We start from the raw sequence: 20,773 nt of genomic DNA, 5'->3' as shown, positions 1-20,773 counted from the left end.
TAAGATGCGCTATTTCTGGGGCGGCTGCGGACTGGTATTTGTAGCCGGGGGGGACCAGTATCCATGGCTCCTCTCTAGGCTATGAATATCAGCCCACAGCTGTCATTTTTCAGGGGGGTCCCCCTATTTTAATAGCCAGTAAAGGCTACGCAGACAGCTGCGGGCTGATATTCATAGCCTGGGAGGGGCCATGGGTATTAACCCCTTCCCAAGCTACAAATATTGGCCCCCGGCCATCGGCTTTCCCCCTCTGGCGCAGAAAATTGCGCAGAAGCCCACGCTGTTTTTTTTTTACCGTTTTTTTCTTTATGTTGATTAATCAACATCGGCCTATCTATGGATATACAGTGGGGCAAAAAAGTATTTAGTCAGTCAGCAATAGTGCAAGTTCCACCACTTAAAAAGATGAGAGGCGTCTGTAATTTACATCATAGGTAGACCTCAACTATGGGAGACAAACTGAGAAAAAAAAATCCAGAAAATCACATTGTCTGTTTTTTTAACAATTTATTTGCATATTATGGTAGAAAATAAGTATTTGGTCAGAAACAAACAATCAAGATTTCTGGCTCTCACAGACCTGTAACTTCTTCTTTAAGAGTCTCCTCTTTCCTCCACTCATTACCTGTAGTAATGGCACCTGTTTAAACTTGTTATCAGTATAAAAAGACACCTGTGCACACCCTCAAACAGTCTGACTCCAAACTCCACTATGGTGAACACCAAAGAGCTGTCAAAGGACACCAGGAAACAAAATTGTAGCCTTGCACCAGGCTGGGAAGACTGAATCTGCAATAGCCAACCAGCTTGGAGTGAAGAAATCAACAGTGGGAGCAATAATTAGAAAATGGAAGACATACAAGACCACTGATAATCTCCCTCGATCTGGGGCTCCACGCAAAATCCCACCCCGTGGGGTCAGAATGATCACAAGAACGGTGAGCAAAAATCCCAGAACCACGCGGGGGGACCTAGTGAATGAACTGCAGAGAGCTGGGACCAATGTAACAAGGCCTACCATAAGTAACACACTACGCCACCATGGACTCAGATCCTGCAGTGCCAGACGTGTCCCACTGCTTAAGCCAGGACATGTCCGGGCCCGTCTGAAGTTTGCTAGAGAGCATTTGGATGATCCAGAGGAGTTTTGGGAGAATGTCCTATGGTTTGATGAAACCAAACTGGAACTGTTTGGTAGAAACACAACTTGTCGTGTTTGGAGGAAAAAGAATACTGAGTTGCATCCATCAAACACCATACCTACTGTAAAGCATGCTGGTGGAAACATCATGCTTTGGGGCTGTTTCTCTGCAAAGGGGCCAGGACGACTGATCCGGGTACATGAAAGAATGAATGGGGCCATGTATCGTGAGATTTTGAGTGCAAACCTCCTTCCATCAGCAAGGGCATTGAAGATGAAACATGGCTGGGTCTTTCAACATGACAATGATCCAAAGCACACCGCCAGGGCAACGAAGGAGTGGCTTCGTAAGAAGCATTTCAAGGTCCTGGAGTGGACTAGCCAGTCTCCAGATCTCAACCCTATAGAAAACCTTTGGAGGGAGTTGAAAGTCCGTGTTGCCAAGCGAAAAGCCAAAAACATCACTGCTCTAGAGGAGATCTGCATGGAGGAATGGGCCAACATACCAACAACAGTGTGTGGCAACCTTGTGAAGACTTACAGAAAACGTTTGACCTCTGTCATTGCCAACAAAGGATATATTACAAAGTATTGAGATGAAATTTTGTTTCTGACCAAATACTTATTTTCCACCATAATATGCAAATAAATTGTTAAAAAAACAGACAATGTGATTTTCTGGATTTTTTTTTCTCAGTTTGTCTCCCATAGTTGAGGTCTACCTATGATGTAAATTACAGACGCCTCTCATCTTTTTAAGTGGTGGAACTTGCACTATGGCTGACTGACTAAATACTTTTTTGCCCCACTGTATCTATCTAGTACATAGACATATATCTATCTAGTACATATATAGTACAGACATGTGGGTCTGATTAAATCTTGCACACTTGATAAAGAAAAAATGGAGTGCTGCCTTCTTCTTTTTTGTATCTATAGATATATCTATAGATACATAGATGTTTCTATCCATATATCTATCTAATTTCACATATCTGGTTTTTGCTGTCAGGCACAATCCGGCGATTTTTGAAAAAACTGATCCTTTTTTTATCTGCTGGATCCGTTTTTTCTCATAGAGTTGTATTAGTGCCGGATTGCGCCTGATGGCCACACGTTTCATCCGTTTTTTGCTGGATCCGTCAAAAAAAGCTGTTTCCGCCAGACGGAAAACACATACAGAGGAATGGTTTTTCTGTCCAGCGAAAAAACGCACAGCGACGGATCCGGCGAAAAACGTATGAAACTGAGTTTTTTTATTTGTTTCCAAAAACTGCATCAAAACCACACCAAAAACTGCATCAAAACTGCAACAAAACCTGCATCAAAAACGCATCATAAACTGCACCAAAACTGCATATGTAGTATGTTGTATGTATGTATGTTGTATGTATGTAGTATGTTGTATGTATGTTGTATGTATGTGGTATGTTGTATGTATGTATGTAGCATGTATGTTGTATGTATGTAGTATGTTGTATGTATGTTGTATGTATGTGGTATGTTGTATGTATGTATGTAGCATGTATGTTGTATGTATGTAGTATGCATGTAGTATGTATGTAGTATATAGTATGTTGTATGTATGGATGTATGTATGTAGTATGTATGTTGTATGTACGTAGTATGTATGTAGTATGTATGTAGTATATAGTATGTTGTATGTATGTTGCATGTATGTTTGTGGTTTTTTTTTTACATTCAACACATTAGCCGGATGATGGGACTACTGTCTCATCATTGGCTAATGTGTCAATCACTGTCATTATAGCAGGCATAACCCGATGGGACTTGTAGTCCAATCGGATGATGCCTGCACACACACAAAGACCCCCGAGAGGCCCGCACAGACCCCCGACAGGCCCGCACAGACCCCCGGCAGGCCCGCACAGACCCTTGGCAGGCCCGCACAGAACCCCGGCAGGCCTGCACAGACCCCCGAGAGGCCCGCACAGACCCCTGGCAGGCCTGCACTGACCCCCGGCAGGCCCACACAGACCCCCGGCAGGCCCGCTCAGACCCCCGGCAGGCCCGCACAGACCCTGCACACACAGACACGCAGTCTCCACCCACACACCGCCCACACTCCATTATAGTGCATCATGACATCATTTCAGCAGCCAATCACAGCCATGCCATTAGTTAACATGCCTAAGAGGATGTGCCCACACTTCTTAGGATCCTTATTGGCTGAATAAAATCAAACTGGCTCATTGCATTATGGTAACTTTCAATTCCGGTATTCGATATTCTAAAAGTATCGGAACTCAGTATCAGAACTCCGATACAGCGAATATCGGTCAATACCGGATATTTCAGTATCGGAATGCTCAACACTAGTTATGAGTACATCTGTATATGCTCAACTGAGTCTGGACTATATAGTCTAAATTTAACATTTCCTGATCATTTGAATATTCAATATATAACATCTTTGTACAAAATTTATCCATTGGATTATTGATGTCAGAGTACCACCTTGGATATAATATTGTTCTACCTGCTTGAATTTTTAATATTATACTTTTTTAAATATAAATCATTAAAAATTTAACTTTAAAAAATTTTTTTTTTGCAATGGATCCTCCTTATTCCCTAACATTTATGCATTAAGGGGATGTGTTGTTATTACATCTAATTATGGAGATATTTCGCCTCTAAAAACTGCTCTATAGACTGTCTTAAGATAGAAGGTAATCAGTCTGAACCCACTTACCTGTGCAGACATATCCACTAACTCAGGTAGCTTCTTAAATCGGCCTTCCTTTTCTTTCATGTATTCTAGTAGGCTTCCTAGAGAAAAAAAACAGATTTATGTTGGACCATCTTTAGCAGCCTTATTTTACAGTAGTTTAAGATAAATATCCCCCAAAAGTCAAAACTTTGTGAGAAAACCATGCAAAAACTAAAGAAATGTATCATGTGCAGGGAAGTACCAGTCACTAGAAGAAATGTCATATCTAATTTATCAATGCTGTCAGCTTATTGTTTTATAAACTCACCCTGTGCCATATATTCAGTGACAATGTATATGGGTTCCTCAGAAACAACTGCATATAACTGGACTAGTTTATCATGGCGAAGCTTCTTCATAATCTGAGCCTCCTCCAAAAATGCTTCAGGAGACATAGTGCCTGGCTTGAGGGTCTTCACAGCTACATTTGTTGTACCATTCCATGTACCTTGTAAATGTGGAAAGGGAGTGTAATATGTGAAAATAGCAATTAACGTAGATATCTCCATACGAAAATACCAAGTTAGAAAACCATCGTGTTATGGAGGAAAACCAAGGCAGTGAATCATGGACATGCTTCTTCATTGCAGGCATCTATATTTTATTGATCTGCTGGCCACTCCTTGCTTTACAGGTCCCTCTCTAACTTTGTATAGGGTGACCTGACATTGAAGCCAAGGGTTAGTCAGGAACATCTAGGCTTTGGAGGAACATCTGAATAAGATTATATCGTCGAGATGTGCATGGATCTCCGAAAGACTGAATCAGCTAAATCAGACAAATTTTCTACACCAAATCTCCAGAATGTGAACATAAGATAAGCACAGAGTATAAATTTAGAACAAGTAAAACTTAAATATATAACAGTAAATGCATAAACTTAAAAGGGATGTGAAGCTATGGAGAATCCCTTCTACAATGCCTATTTAGGGTAGGTTTACCCATTAGGACACTTCATATTCCATAAATTAATGTGGACCTTGACAATCAGAGCTGTTGTCCTTTTGTCATCATGATTGAACAATAACCACAAAGAGTGCAGAAATGACCTCCCAAATCTGAGAAGTCTTACCTTTCCATACATCTCCAAAGCAGCCCTGTCCCAGCTTTTTATCAAGAGTGATAGACTCTCTTCCTATTTCCCAGGCATCTTTTGCTAGTCCCATTGTTTGGGGCTTTAGGTTGACACAAGGTTTTGTTAACAGTTGGCACAGACCATCATTGAATTCTGCGGATATGAGGAAACACCAAAAAACAGATAAAGATTATAACAGATGTGCAAAAGATATATATAATTTTTAAGTGTAGCTGTGAAAAGAATATATTGCTCTATTAAACTCTTTAACCCCTTCACGACTTTGGGATTTTCCATTTTTGTTGTGTGCTCCCCTTCTTCCCAGAGCCATAACTTTTTTATTTTTCCGTCAAAATGACCGTGTGAGGGCTTGTTTTTTGCAGGACAAGTTGCACTATTGAACAACACCATTGGTTTTATCTTATAGTTTATGGGAAAATGTGAAAAAAAGGAAAGTGCGGCGAATTTCCAAAAAACATGCAATTTTGCAATGCTTTTTTTCCTTACCATGCTCTGTCACGGATCCCTTTTCCGCGGTGTCACTAATTAGTCACGTGTCCACTCTCACAAGTGACTTGGGGTTGTGCCTGCAAGGGTTAATCTATCTCCCCACTCTCAGTCCAGCATTCAACCTCTGTCCTATGCTGTAATGGGAGCATAAATCACACACCGACCCAGGCAACACACCCGCTCATACACGCTGCCACTACTCACCGAATACACGGGCGATGAGTCCCAGACTATTAATACTAGTAATGTCTATCACTCATAAGGCTCACACACCTTAGGCTATGGATTCTTTTAGAACATTCAAGGTTCAACTTGTTAAAGTTTTATACTTTAATAACAAAAGGGTCAGTGCTTACAATAAGAAAAAGGTATAAAAATATGATAATAAAAAGACATACAACTTATGCAAAAACAGTATAAAATAAAGAGGAGAAGTTACAGAAATTATCTAACTGGTAGTTGCTTCTGCTCCCTGAGGGTAGAACAATTATAGATTGGATCACACCAGCTTCTCAGGCTGCCCCCATCATGTGAACACAATTCTCTGTCTGCAGCCTAAATTTATAACTTTGGTCTGAGGTCAGGTTTCTAGACCGGCCCCCCAGGTTAATATCATAATTGCGGTCTGTTTGATTGGGTATGGCCGCTCTACTAACGAATATATATTATTTTCCTCTGGAGACACTTGTGAGATGGTTCCCAGGAATAGCTAACCTCAGGCCGCAATTAACATCTCCCCTCCCCCTCTTGGCCCTAGCCAGACCTCCTGGTGAGATATGGAGACACAATTTCTACTAGTCCCAAGGAAGTACCTATTAACACCTAGGTGCGACTTCAGGACAGATGTTACATTATCACTAGTCACACATATGTCACTACACACATATAGATATATATACACATACTTCACCACAAGCTCAATAAATTCTAAAAAGACCTGCAATTATGATTCTCCAGGTCATTAAAATTCATAGACACCAAATATGTATAGCTTCTTTTTTTATTTAAGTGGTGAAAAAAAATCCAAAGTTTGTAAAAAAAGAAAAAAAAAGCCACCATTTTCCGAGACCCGTAGCGTTTTCACTTTTCGGGGTCTAGGGCTGAGTACTTGCTTATTTTTTGCACGCTGAGCTTACATTTTTATTGATACCATTTTTGGTTAGATACAATGTTTTGATCAACTGTTATTGCATTTTATTGCAATGTTGTGGCAAACAAAAAAACTGCAATCCTGGCGGTTTTATTTTTTTTCTCATTATGCTGTTTATCAATAGGATTAATTATTTTTATATTTTGATAGATCGGGCGATTCTGAACACGGCGATACCAAATATGTGTACTTTGGACATTTTGTTTATTGTTTTATTTTGAACTTTTAGATTTTTAATTTTTTACAACATATTTTTCTATTTTTTACTTGCTTCAATAGTCTATTTAGGAAACTTGAAGCTGCAATTTTCTGGTCGCTTGTGCTACACATAGCAGGGTTTTTGTCCTGCTATGTGCAGCAAAAATCATCATCTGCTATGAGCGTTGGCCAAGGAGCAGCATTCATAGCAGATCTGCAATGACAAGTACGGGGGTCTCCTGCAGATCCCTGGTTGTCATGCCAACCCATCGGCGCCCCGTGATCATTTGACAAGGGCGTCAATGGGCACGGTTTGTGACGCGCTTCTGGTGCACTCATGTTAAATGCCACAGTCAGAGATTGAAAGCGACATTGCGGCAGTTGGATTGCGATTCCACTTGCGGCTGTTAAAGGCACATGACAGCTGATCAGATCAACTATCATGTGCCTGAAAAGATGTGGGCTCAGAGCTGGAGCCGCATCAAAGGGAGGGAGGTGCCCTATGACATACCTATACGTCATACGTCGTAAAGGGGTTAAAGGGAAGCTGATACCTGATACAGTATTGGATTGGACAGCATGTATCAGACACTAGCTGGATGATTTCAGCTAAGTATGTGAGTCACCCTACCAGGGCCTGGGGTACTCAGCACCAGGTCCGGTCACTTCTTAAAGGGAAAATCACAGTGGCTGTGACCCGGTCCGTGCCCTGAGCGCTCACTATAAAGGGGAACGGTCTTTAAAGGGGAATTGTGAATAAGTCTGCCATGAAGCCACCTGTGGAGTTTGGTCAATAGTGGGACCAACGCTGCTTCAAAGGGGTCCTCTGGGAGATGTTGTTGCAGCAATGATGGTGACGCTTCCCACAGGTGAAGCGGGGTCCCCAGGGGTCATATAGTGTATGGCGATAATGATGTATGCTGGGCAATGAGCAAAGGACACAAGTTGTAAAGTCTTTACCTGGTTTACTGTAGTTGGCAGGCCACAGTCCAGGGTAGCGGCAACAGGTACAATAGGACTCCAGGCAGCCCGGAAACAAGTGGAATCCTCTTGGCAAGTCAGGTTGGGAGCCTTCCACTTTGCGCTTGCTATAGTCCCTTGCTGTCTGTAATGTCCTAACAAGGTCCTGGTTCTTTCCCCTGTCCTGGGACAGGTACCTGTATGGTAGGCAGCTTGAGCCGTTCCTTCTGGGGTCTCTGCACTGTGACTCCAGGCTCCAGAGTGCTGCTGTACCACAGGCTTAATTTGGACAGTATACCTGTAGTTCTGTGCCCTCTGATTTTGCTGTGTGTCCTACGGTTCCACTCTAGCCTCGGGCTCCCAGTACCTGGTTTCTGCGCTTTGGCTCCTAGGAAGCCCCTCACAGCCTCCTTGAGTCCTGAAATATTTCCTCTGCTCCTTTCCTGTCTGCTCTCCAGACTAAACTGAACTCACTGGTCTCTCACGACCAACTGTCTCCTCTGGTCTCTCTTGACCGACTGTCTGACTCCTCCAACAGACCAGGATCTTTATCCAGGGAAGCTGCCCTAAAACAGGGTTTTGAGCTCCCCCTCCTGGCCTGGATTCAGAAGGTGTTGTGTGTGTGATTTACCTGCCAAAGAGATCCCTCTTGCTTCCAGGCATATCACTACCTTCCCGAGAGGAAGGCAGCACTACTGTGTTACCTGAACTCCTGGGGTGCCACATATGTTTAACTGAAACACATGGGTGACTAGCTGAAGAAGACGGTCCCCGGGGGCTTCTCCCCACTTGCTGTCAATAATCAACAGGTCTTTCCTTATACACACGCATATGGAGAGCAGGGGCGGATTATAAGAGGGTCAATATGGGCAGTAGCCCAGGGCCCAGTGGTGTGGGGGGCCCTGAGCTACCGCACAGATCGCCCGCCGCCATCAGGGCATTACTGCCCGTGCCCAGACTGGTGTATCATTTATGGGCCCGGTGGGCAGAGAGAGGGGGCCCGCATTGGGCCCCGTCTCATCTGCTCACTGGGCCCCTACCGGCACTGCGGCGGTTTCCTATTGACGTGCGGGCGCGCCCGCACATCAATAGTTAACAACAGCCGCCAGCCAATTGGAGGCTGGCAGCTGAAGTCGGCCACATGCGCAGCGCACACGTCGCCGGCGTCTGACGTCATTGTCAGTCGCTGGCGAGTGCGCGCTGCTGGGGGGAGCTCGCCGCCTGGAGCGCTGGTCAGGTGAGGAGAACTCGGTTTGTTTTTTTGTTTTTTACTAACCTAACGATTGCTGGACACACTGGGGGCAATGCTGGAGGACACACTGGAGCAGATGATTGCTGGAGACACTGGGGCAATGCTGGAGACACTGGGGCAATGCTGGAGACACTGGGGCAATGCGGGAGACACTGGAGCAGATGATTGCTGGACACACTTGGGGTAATATGCTGGACACACTGGGGCAGATTGCTGGACACACTGTCTGGGGGCAATGCTGGACACACTGGGGCAATATGTTGGACATACTGGGGCAGATTGCTGGACACAATGGGGGCAATGCTGGACACTCTGGGGCAATATGCTGGATATACTGAGGCAGATTGCTGGACACACTGGGGGTAATATGCTGGACACACTGGGCAGATTGCTGGACACACTAGGGGTAATATGCTGGACACACTGAGGGCAATATGCTGGACACACTGGGGCAGATTGCTAGACACACTGTCTGGGGGCAATGCTGGACACACTGGTGCAATATGCTGGACATACAGGGGCAGATTGCTGGACACACTGGGGGCAATACTGGACACTCTGGGGCAATATGCTGGTCATACTGGGGCAGATTGCTGGACACACTGGGTGTAATATGCTGGACACACTGGGGCAGATTGCTGGACACACTGTCTGGGGGCAATGCTGGACACTCTGGGGCAATATGCTGGACATACTGGGGCAGATTGCTGGACACACTGGGGGTAATATGCTGGACACACTGGGGCAGATTGCTGGACACACTGGGGGTAATATGCTGGACACACTGGGGCAGATTGCTGGACACACTATCTGGGGGCAATGCTGGACACACTGGGGCAATATGCTGGACATACTGGGGCAGATTGCTGGACACACTGGGGGTAATATGCTGGACACACTGGGGGTAATATGCTGGACACACTGGGGCAGATTGCTGGGCACACTGGGGCAGACGGCTGGACACACTGTCTGGGGTAATGCTGGACACTCTGGGGCACATTGCTGGACACACTGGGGGCAATATGCTGGAGTCAGACACTGGGGCAGATTGCTGAACACACTGTCTGGGGGCAATGCTGGACACACTGGGGAAATATGCTGGACATACTGGGGGTAATATGCTGGACACACTGGGGGTAATATGCTGGACACACTGGGGCAGATTGCTGGACACACTGGGGCAAATTGCTGGACACACTGGGGGCAATGCTGGACACATTGGGGCAATATGCTGGATATACTGGGGCAGATTGCTGGACACACTGGGGGTAATATGCTGGACACACTGGGGGTAATATGCTGGACACACTGGGGCAGATTGCTGGACATACTGGGGCAGATTGCTGGACACACTGGGGGCAATGTTGGACACACTGTCTGGGGGCAATGCTGGACACACTGGGGCAATATGCTGGACATACTGGGGCAGATTGCTGGACACACTGGGGGTAATATGCTGGACACTCTGGGGCAGATTGATGGACACAATGGGGCAGATTGCTGGACACACTGTCTGGGGCAATGCTGGACACACTGGGGCAGATTGCTGGACACACTGGGGGCAATATGCTGGAGTCAGACACTGGAGCAGATTGCTGGACACACTGTCTGGGGGCAATGCTGGACACACTGGGGCAGATTGCTGGACACTGGGGCAATATGCTAGACATACTGGGGGTAACATGCTGGACACACTGGGGGTAATATGTAATATGCTGCACACACTGGGGCAGATTGCTGGACACAATGGTGGTAGGACTGGAGGAATGGGCAGAATGTAGATACGGGGCATGATTGGAGACACGGCGCAGAATGAAAGACATGGGGCAGGATTGGATCATGGGGCAGAATGGATACGATGGAGACAGATGGGGCAGGATGGGGAGATCATATGTGGTAGAATGGATACTCATGAGGGCAGGATGCGAGAACAAATGGCTGGAGCCAGGAATGAGATAAATGAGGCCAGGATGGGGAATATTATTACCATAGGGGTTAATTAAGGGATATTATTACTGCAGTGATGTATTTATTTTATTTTTTGAGTATACTGTTTTAAATGGGGGGGCGGTCCTGTTACTGTGCAGAGTGACACTATGTCGCCTTTTTTTCTTCATGTGGTGTAATGTAGAAGTTGTGAAAAATTAAGTAATGTGTTCTGCAAGCGGAGCTTGAGATAACTGTGTTATTTCCTGCAGAAACGAGTCCTGGCTGGAAGAAATGATGGCGGTCTGTGCTGGATGAAAGATGAAGGACTTCACCTAGAGATGTCACTGGTGAATCAGTGTTACCTATACATTGACACTATATACTGTATACTATATACAGAGGTCCTGTGTACAATGTCACTAGTGATCACTGTATTACCTATACATTATATACAGAGCTCCTGTGTATAATGTCACCAGTGATCACTGTATTACCTATACATTATATACAGAGCTCCTTTGTATAATACAACCAGTGATCACTGTATTACCTATACATTATATACAGAGCTCCTGTGTATAATACCACCAGTGATCACTGTATTACCTATACATTATATACAGAGCTCCTGTGTATAATACCACCAGTGATCTCTGTATTACCTCTACACAGACACTGCATACTAAGTACAGATCTCCTGTGAATACTGGCAGTTATGGTGATAGTATTGTTTTTTTTTATTTTTTTTATTTATTACTGATCAGTATTGTACTATTCAGTCACTATGTGGTGGTAATATGTGGTCTGGAAATGGTGTTGTGGTATTTGTCCCTTGTATGTGCTATTTGGTCACCAAGCGGTGGTAATATGGGGTCTTGACATGGTGCGGTGGTAATTGTTCCTTGTATGTGATATTATTCGATCACTGTGGTTGTAATTTGTGGTCTGGTCATGGTGCGGTGGTATTTGTTCCTTGTATGTGATATTGGTCAAAATATACCTAAACTGTATTGCATAGTTTAACAAATATTTAATAGGTTACAGTAGAGTAGGGCCTGGCCATTTTTCTGGAATAATCTGGTTCAGGTATATCATGACCCCGTCACATGACCCCCATCACATGACCGGGGGGCCCACAGTGTCTGAACAGCCCGGGGCCCTGGCTACACTTAATCCACCCCTGAGGGAGAGACCCGTCACTAAATGGAGGCTTGCAGGGAGAACCGGCTGGGGACCTGCCATTTTGACCAGTCATCAGTGTGGCTTGGTCTCCAGTGACTTTTAAAGTATTTTTTACCTTGAAACATGGCAGCGTTTCATAATCAAACATACAGTCCACGGACTTTTGCTTCCTGTCGACTGTTGCATGTAATGTATTAACAATTTTCAAGACATACAGAGCAGATTTTGTAACAATGTATTTTTTACTTTTTTAATTGTATTAGATATCAATCATAAAGTAAATGAAGAATTAACTTTTTAAATGATAAAAATATTTTTCTGAATATAGATTTTCTAATTTTCCATTTTGAAAATTCACATTACAATGTAGTATTTAACCCCTTAGCGACCGCCGATACGCCTTTTAACGGCGGCCGCTAAGGGTACTTAAACCACAGCGCCGTTAATTAACGGCGCTGTGGAAAAAGTGTATAGCGCCCCCCACAGGCCGATTTTCTCCGGGGTCTCGGCTGCCGAGGGTAGCCGAGACCCCAGAGAACATGATTCGGGGGGTTTTTAACCCTCCCCGCATTTGCGATCGCCGGTAATTAACCGTTTACCGGCGATCGCAAAAAAAAAAAAAAAAGCGATCTCTTTTTAATTTCTCTGTCCTCCGATGTGATCGCACATCGGAGGACAGAGAAAAGGGGTCCCAGGTGGCCCCCCAATACTCACCTAGCTCCCCCGATGCTCCTCGTGTCTCCCGGTGGGCGCCGCCATCTTCAAAATGGCGGGCGCATGCGCAGTGCGCCCGCCGGCCGGCACCGGGAGAATCTTTGGGGTCTCGGCTGCCTGGGGTAGCCGAGACCCCAAAGAGCATGATCGGGGGTCGGTTTTAGCGACCCCTGTTTTGCGATCGCCGGTAATTAACTGTTTACCGGCGACCGCAAAAAAAAAAAAAAAAAAAGTAAAGTGTAATTCTCTGTCCTCTGATGTGATCGCACATCAGAGGACAGAGAAATAGGGGGATTCGGGGACCCTAGCATACTCACCTAGGTCCCTGGATCCTCTTGCTGCTCCTCCTGGCCGCCGGCAGAAGAACATGGCGGACGCATGCCCAGTGCGCCCGCCATCTGTCTCCATCTGCCGGCCGGCAGGAGAACAGCGGTTAGGGCTAAAATTATGGTTAGGGTTAGGGGTAGGGTTAGGGGTAGGGTTAGGGGTAGGGGTAGGGTTAGGGGTAGGGTTAGGGTTAGGGGTAGGGGTAGGGTTAGGGCTAGGGTTAGGTTAGGGGTAGGGTTAGGGGTAGGGTTAGGGGTAGGGGTAGGGTTAGGGTTAGGGTAGGGTTAGGGCTAGGGTTAGGTTAGGGGTAGGGTTACGGCTAGGGTTAGGTTAGGGGTAGGGTTAGGTTAGGGGTAGGGTTACGGCTAGGGTTAGGTTAGGGGTAGGGTTAGGTTAGGGTTAGGGGTAGGGTTAGGTTAGGGTTAGGGGTAGGGTTAGGGGTAGGGTTAGGTTAGGGGTAGGGGTAGGGTTAGGGGTAGGGTTAGGGCTAGGGTTAGGGCTAGGGTTGGGGCTAAATTTAGGGTTAGGGTTGGGGCTAAATTTAGGGTTAGGCTTCTTTCACACTTACGTCGGTACGGGGCCGTCGCAATGCGTCGGCCCGACATACCGACGCACGTTGTAAAAATTGTGCACAACGTGGGCAGCAGCTGTAGTTTTTCAACGCATCCGCTGCCCAATCTATGTCCTGGGGAGGAGGGGGCGGAGTTACGGCCACGCATGCGCGGTCAGAAATGGCGGATGCGACGTACAAAAAAAGTTTCATTGAACGTTTTTTTGTGCCGACGCTCCGCCAAAACACAACTGATCCAGTGCACGACGGACGCGACGTGTGGCCATCCGTCACGATCCGTCGGCAATACTATGGGCAAAAAACGCATCTTGCGGGCACATTTGCAGGATCCGTTTCTTGTCCAAAACGACAGATTGCGACGGAATGCCAAACAACGCAAGTGTGAAAGTAGCCTTAGGGCTAGGGTTAGGGTTGGGGCTAAAGTTAGGGCTAGGGTTGGGGCTAAAGTTAGGGTTAGAGCTGGGATTAGGTTTAGGGTTTGGATTAGGGTTGGTATTAGGGTTAGGGTTGGCATTAGGGTTACGCTTGGGATTAGGGTTAGGTTTGGGATTAGGGTTAAGGTTAGGGTTGTGATTAGGGGTGTATTGGGATTAGGGTTAGGTTTGAGGTTAGGGTTGAGATTAGGATTAGGGGTGTGTTGGATTTAGGGTTTTGATTAGGGTTATGGTTAGGGTTGACATTAGGGTTGTTTTGGGGTAAGGGTTGTGATTATGGTTAGGGTTAGTGATTAGGATTATGGATCAGGTTGGGATTAGGGTTAGGGTTGGAGCTAGAATTGGGGGGTTTCCACTGTTTAGGTACATCAGGGGGTCTCCAAACACGACAGCGCTCAAAAAGTCAAATGGTGCTCCCTCCCTTCTGAGCTCTGCCGTGCGCCCAAACAGTGGGTTACCCCCACATATGGGGCATCAGCGTACTCGGGATAAATTGGACAACAACTTCTGGGGTCCAATTTCTCTTGTTACCCTTGTGAAAATAAAAACTTGGGGGCTACAAAATCTTTTTTGTGAAAAAAAAAAATATTTTTTATTTTCACGACTCTGCATTCTAAACTTCTGTGAAGCACTTGGGCATTCAAAGTTCTCACCACACATCTAGATAAGTTCCTTGGGGGGTCTAGTTTCCAAAATGGGGTCACTTGTGGGGGGTTACTACAGTTTAGGTATATCAGGGGCTCTGCAATCGCAACATAATGCCCACAGACCATTCTATCAAAGTCTGCATTCCAAAAAGGCGCTCCTTCCCTTCCGAGCTCTGCCGTGCGCCCAAACAGTGGTTTACCCCCACATATGGCACATCAGCGTACTCGGGATAAATTGGACAACAACTATTGCAGTCCAATTTCTCCTGTTACCCTTGTGAAAATAAAAACTTGGGGGCTACAAAATCTTTTTTGTGAAAAAAAAAATATTTTTTATTTTCACGACTCTGCATTCTAAACTTCTGTGAAGCACTTGGGCATTCAAAGTTCTCACCACACATCTAGATAAGTTCCTTGGGGGTCTAGTTTCCAAAATGGGGTCACTTGTGGAGGGTTTCTACTGGTTAGGTACATCAGGGGCTCTGCAAATGCAACATAATACCCGCAGACCATTCTATCAAAGTCTGCATTCCAAAACGGCGCTCCTTCCTTCCGAGCTCTGCCGTGCGCCCAAACAGTGGTTTACCCCCACATATGGGGTACCAGCATACTCAAGACAAATTGGACAACAACTTTTGGGGTCCAATTTCTCTTGTTACCCTTGTAAAAATAAAAACTTGGGGGCTACAATATCTTTTTTGTGGAAAAAAAAAATATTTTTTATTTTCACGGCTCTGCATTATAAACTTCTGTGAAGCACTTGGGCATTCAAGGTTCTCACCACACATCTAGATAAGTTCCATGGGGGGTCTAGTTTCCAAAATGGGGTCACTTGTGGGGGATTTCTACTGTTTAGGCACATCAGGGGCTCTCCAAACGCGACATGGCGTCCGATCTCAATTCCAGACAATTCTACATTGAAAAAGTAAAACGGCACTCCTTCTCTTCCAAGCTCTGCGGTGCGCCCTAACAGTGGTTTACCCCCACATATTGGGTATCAGCGTACTCAGGAGAAATTGCACAACAACTTTTGTGGTCTAATTTCTCCTGTTACCCTTGTGAAAATAAAAATTTGTGGGCAAAAAGATCATTTTTGTAGAAAAAATGCGATTTTTTTTTTTCACGGCTCTACGTTATAAACTTCTGTGAAGCACATGGGGGTTCAAAGTGCTCGCCACACATCTAGATAAGTTCCTTAAGGGGTCTAGTTTCCAAAATGGTGTCACTTGTGGGGGGTTTCCACTGTTTAGGCACATCAGGGGCTCTCCAAACGCGACATGGCGTCCAATCTCAATTCCAGCCAATTCTACATTGAAAAAGTAAAACGGCGCTCCTTCACTTCCAAGCTCTGCGGTGCGCCCAAACAGTGGTTTACCCTCACATATGGGGTATCGACGTATTCAGGAGAAATCGCACAACAACTTTTGTGGTCTAATTTCTCCTGTTACCCTTGTGAAAATAAGAATTTGTGGGCAAAAAGATCATTTTTGTGTAAACAAAAGCGATTTTTTTATTTTCACGGCTCTACGTTATAAACTTCTGTGAAGCACTTGGGGGTTCAAAGTGCTCACCACACATCTAGATAAGTTCCTTAAGGGGTCTAGTTTCCAAAATGGTGTCACTTGTGGGGGGTTTCCACTGTTTAGGCACATCAGGGGCTCTCCAAACGCGACATGGCATCCAATCTCAATTCCAGCCAATTCAACATTGAAAAAGTAAAACGGCGCTCCTTCACTTCTAAGTTCTGCGGTGCGCCCTAACAGTGGTTTACCCCCACATATGGGGTATTGGAGTATTCAGGAGAAATTGCATAACAAAATTTATGGTTACATTTCTGTTTTTACACTTGTGAAAATAAAAAAAATGGTTCTGAATTAAGATGTTTGCAAAAAAAAGTTAAATGTTCATTTTTTCCTTCCACATTGTTTCAGTTCCTGTGAAGCACGTAAAGGGTTAATAAACTTCTTGAATGTGGTTTTGAGAACCTTGAGGGGTGTAGTTTTTAGAATGGTGTCACACTTCATTATTTTCTATCATATAGACCCCTCAAAATGACTTCAAATGTGATGTGGTCCCTAAAAAAAAATGGTGTTGTAAAAATGAGAAATTGCTGGTCAACTTTTAACCCTTATAACTCCCTAACAAAAAAAAATTTTGTTTCCAAAATTGTGCTGATGTAAAGTAGACATGTGGGAAATGTTATTTATTAACTATTTTTCGTGACATATCTCTCTGATTTAAGGGCATAAAAATACAAAGTTTGAAAATTGCAAAATTTTAAAAATTTTCGCCATATTTCCGTTTTTTTCATAAATAATCGCAAGTAATATCGAAGAAATGTTACCACTAACATGAAGTACAATATGTCACGAAAAAACAATCTCAGAATCAGCGGGATCCGTTGAAGCGTTCCAGAGTTATAACCTCATAAAGTGACAGTGGTCAGAATTGCAAAAATTGGCTCGGTCATTAAGTACCAAATTGGCTCTGTCACTAAGGGGTTAAATGGGTTTCGCACAATTGCATACTGAGTATTGTTACATTGTCACAAAAGAGCACAGCCTTGAAATATAGTTAAAGCAGGATTGTGACATCATTGCAATAGAACACAACCTGTAAATGAATATATCAATCAATACACAATTAGGACAGAACACAGCCAAAATATAGCTACATATATTATTGTGACATCATTGAAATAGAGTGCAACTTATAAAGGCATACAGAGCCTATTGTAGTTTTATTACAATTAGAGATGAGCGATGTTCGAGTCGAACTCTTCCCCAATTTCAAATTTGAGCTGTTTGGGCGGTGTTCGAGTTGTTTGACGAACACGAACAATTTGCTTAAAATTTGGCTCTTCGAGTTTCTGTTCGATAACTGTTCGTTCACCATAAGCCTAACTTGATTTGCACATTAAAACTGTTTATCAATGTTAATAGACTGTTTCAATGTATAGTGAGTGAGTGTGTGTGTGTGTGTGTGTGTGTGTGTGTGGGGGGGGGGCAAGGAGGGGGCAATTTACGGACCGAAAAAATGGAGGAAAATCATGCGATTGTCATGCGAGTGTCATGCGATTTTTAATCGCAGCATCCGTAAGACATCCGTATGACATCCGTATTGCTGTCCGATTTTTACGCACCGGTGTCCTTTGAAAAGCCGGCAAATCAGTGCTGGGTACAGTAAAATCACACTGACACATTAGAAAAGAAAAGATAGAATAGATATATACACATAGAATAGGTATATATACATATATATACAGTTAGGGCCAGAAATATTTGGACGGTGACACAAGTTTTGTTATTTTAGCTGTTTACAAAAACATGTTCAGAAATACAATTATATATATAATATGGGCTGAAAGTGCACACTCCCAGCTGCAATATGATAGTTTCCACATCCAAATCGGAGAAAGGGTTTAGGAATCATAGCTCTGTAATGCATAGCGTCCTCTTTTTCAAGGGACCAAAAGTAATTGGACAATGGACTCTAAGGGCTGCAATTAACTCTGAAGGCGTCTCCCTCGTTAACCTGTAATCAATGAAGTAGTTAAAAGGTCAGGGGTGGATTCCAGGTGTGTGGTTTTGCATTTGGAAGCTGTTGCTGTGAGCAGACAACATGCGGTCAAAGGAACTCTCAATTGAGGTGAAGCAGAACATCCTGAGGCTGAAAAAAAAGAAAAAATCCATCAGAGAGATAGCAGACATGCTTGGAGTAGCAAAATCAACAGTTGGGTACATTCTGAGAAAAAAGGAATTGACTGGTGAGCTTGGGAACTCAAAAAGGCCTGGGCGTCCACGGATGACAACAGTGGTGGATGATCGCCGCATACTTAATTTGGTGAAGAAGAACCCGTTCACAACATCAACTGAAGTCCAGAACACTCTCAGTGAAGTAGGTGTATCTGTCTCTAAGTCAATAGTAAAGAGAAGACTCCATGACAGTAAATACAAAGGGTTCACATCTAGATGCAAACCATTCATCAATAACAAAAATAGACAGGCCAGAGTTAAATTTGCAGAAAAACACCTCAAGAAGCCAGCTCAGTTCTGGAAAAGTATTCTATGGACAGAATGATGGGAAGAAAAAAGTTTGGAGAAGAAAGGGAACGGCACATGATCCAAGGCACACCACATCCTCTGTAAAACATGGTGGAGGCAACGTGATGGCATGGGCATGCATGGCTTTCAATGGCACTGGGTCACTTGTGTTTATTGATGACATAAGAGCAGACAAGAGTAGCCGGATGAATTCTGAAGTGTACTGGGATATACTTTCAGCCCAGATTCAGCCAAATGCTGCAAAATTGATTGGACGGCGCTTCATAGTACAGATGGACAATGACCCCAAGCATACAGCCAAAGCTACCCAGGAGTTCATGAGTGCCAAAAAGTGGAACATTCTGCAATGGCCAAGTCAATCTCCAGATCTAAACCCAATTGAGCATGCATTTCACTTGCTCAAATCCAGACTTAAGACGGAAAGACCCACAAACAAGCAAGACCTGAAGGCTGCGGCTGTAAAGGCCTGGCAAAGCATTAAGAAGGAGGAAACCCAGCGTTTGGTGATGTCCATGGGTTCCAGACTTAAGGCAGTGATTGCCTCCAAAGGATTTGCAACAAAATATTGAAAATAAAAATATTTTGTTTGGGTTATGTTTATTTGTCCAATTACTTTTGACCTCCTAAAATGTGGAGTGTTTGTAAAGAAATGTGTACAATTCCTACATTTTCTATCAGATATTTTTGTTCAACCCTTCAAATTAAACGTTACAATCTGCACTTGAATTCTGTTGTAGAGGTTTCATTTCAAATCCAATGTAGTGGCATGCAGAGCCCAACTCGCGAAAATTGTGTCACTGTCCAAATATTTCTGGCCCTAACTGTATATATATATGTCACTGAGACACCTATATATATATATATATATATATATATATATATATTTATATTTAACACAGAGATAGATAGCAGAAAAGCCGGTAATTCAATTGCCGGCTTTTGCTATCTCCTTCACAAACCTGACAGGATATGAGACTGTTGTGAATTCCGCTCTTGGGCTCCCTCCGGTGGTTGTAAGTGGCACTTTTGTGAGTTCTGCTCTTGGGCTCCCTCTTGTGGTTTCTAGTGGTATGGCTGCTCCTTGGAGTTAGCTGTCATCAGCTGCCTCCACTTATCGTCTCTTCTGCTCGGCTATTTAAGTCTGGCTCTTTCTTCAGCCAGTGCCACTTGTCAATGTTTCCTGGCTGGATTCACATCTCTGCTTGGATTCTCCTGGTTTCCTGACCAATTTCTGCAAAGATAAGTTCTGGCTTTGCTCATTTCAGTCCACATGTTGTGGACTTATTGTTCTGTGCATTCTATATTTGTCCAGCTTGTCAGTATGGATTATTTCTGTTAGCTGGAAGCTCTGGGAAGCAGATTTACCCTCCACACCTTTAGTCAGGTGTGGAGATTTTTGTAAACTCTGTGTGGATTGTTTTGTAGTTTTTATACTGACCGCACAGTATCCTTTCCTGTCCTATCTATCAAGCTAGACTGGCCTCCTATGCTAAAATCTGATTTCATTTCTGCGTATGTTATTTTCCCCTCCTCTCACCGTCAATATTTGTGGGGGGCTATCTTTCCTTTGGGGATTTTCTCTGAGGCAAGATAGGTTTCCTGTTTCCATCTTTAGGGGAAGTTAGATCTTAGGCTGTGCCGAGGGGTCTAGGGAGCGTCAGGTACCCCCCACGGCTATTTTTAGTTGCGCTGCCAGGTTCAGGGTTTGCGGTCAGTACAGATACCACCTCCTTCAGAGCTTGTCTCATGTTGTTCCTAAACCACCAGATCATAACATGAGACATGGTTTACTTACAGTAATCCATTTCATATCCCTTATTTTATTACATATTCCTGACTACTAATATAAGAAGTGCCTTTGTGTAAAATTTGGGGGCTCTAGCTG

At 44.3% G+C, this 20,773-nt stretch overlaps 1 protein-coding gene across 2 annotated transcripts in view; it reads right to left on the bottom strand.

Moving 5' to 3' along the window:
• Positions 1-20,773, bottom strand: part of FGR (FGR proto-oncogene, Src family tyrosine kinase) — a 469,300-nt gene that overhangs the window by 144,598 nt on the left and 303,929 nt on the right. For both annotated transcript variants that reach the window (XM_069756720.1, XM_069756721.1), the window contains exons 7-9: positions 4,948-5,103; positions 4,144-4,323; positions 3,858-3,934 (exon numbers count right to left, since the gene is read on the bottom strand). In XM_069756720.1, coding sequence (XP_069612821.1) covers positions 3,858-3,934; positions 4,144-4,323; positions 4,948-5,103 — 413 coding nt within the window. The remainder of the gene's footprint in view (positions 1-3,857; positions 3,935-4,143; positions 4,324-4,947; positions 5,104-20,773) is intronic.

This window comes from Ranitomeya imitator, chromosome 3 (genome assembly GCF_032444005.1).
Source record: "Ranitomeya imitator isolate aRanImi1 chromosome 3, aRanImi1.pri, whole genome shotgun sequence".
NCBI lineage: Eukaryota > Metazoa > Chordata > Amphibia > Anura > Dendrobatidae > Ranitomeya > Ranitomeya imitator.
The sequence above is the reverse complement of the archived record's forward strand: the minus strand, read 5'-3'. Positions and strand labels throughout refer to the sequence as shown.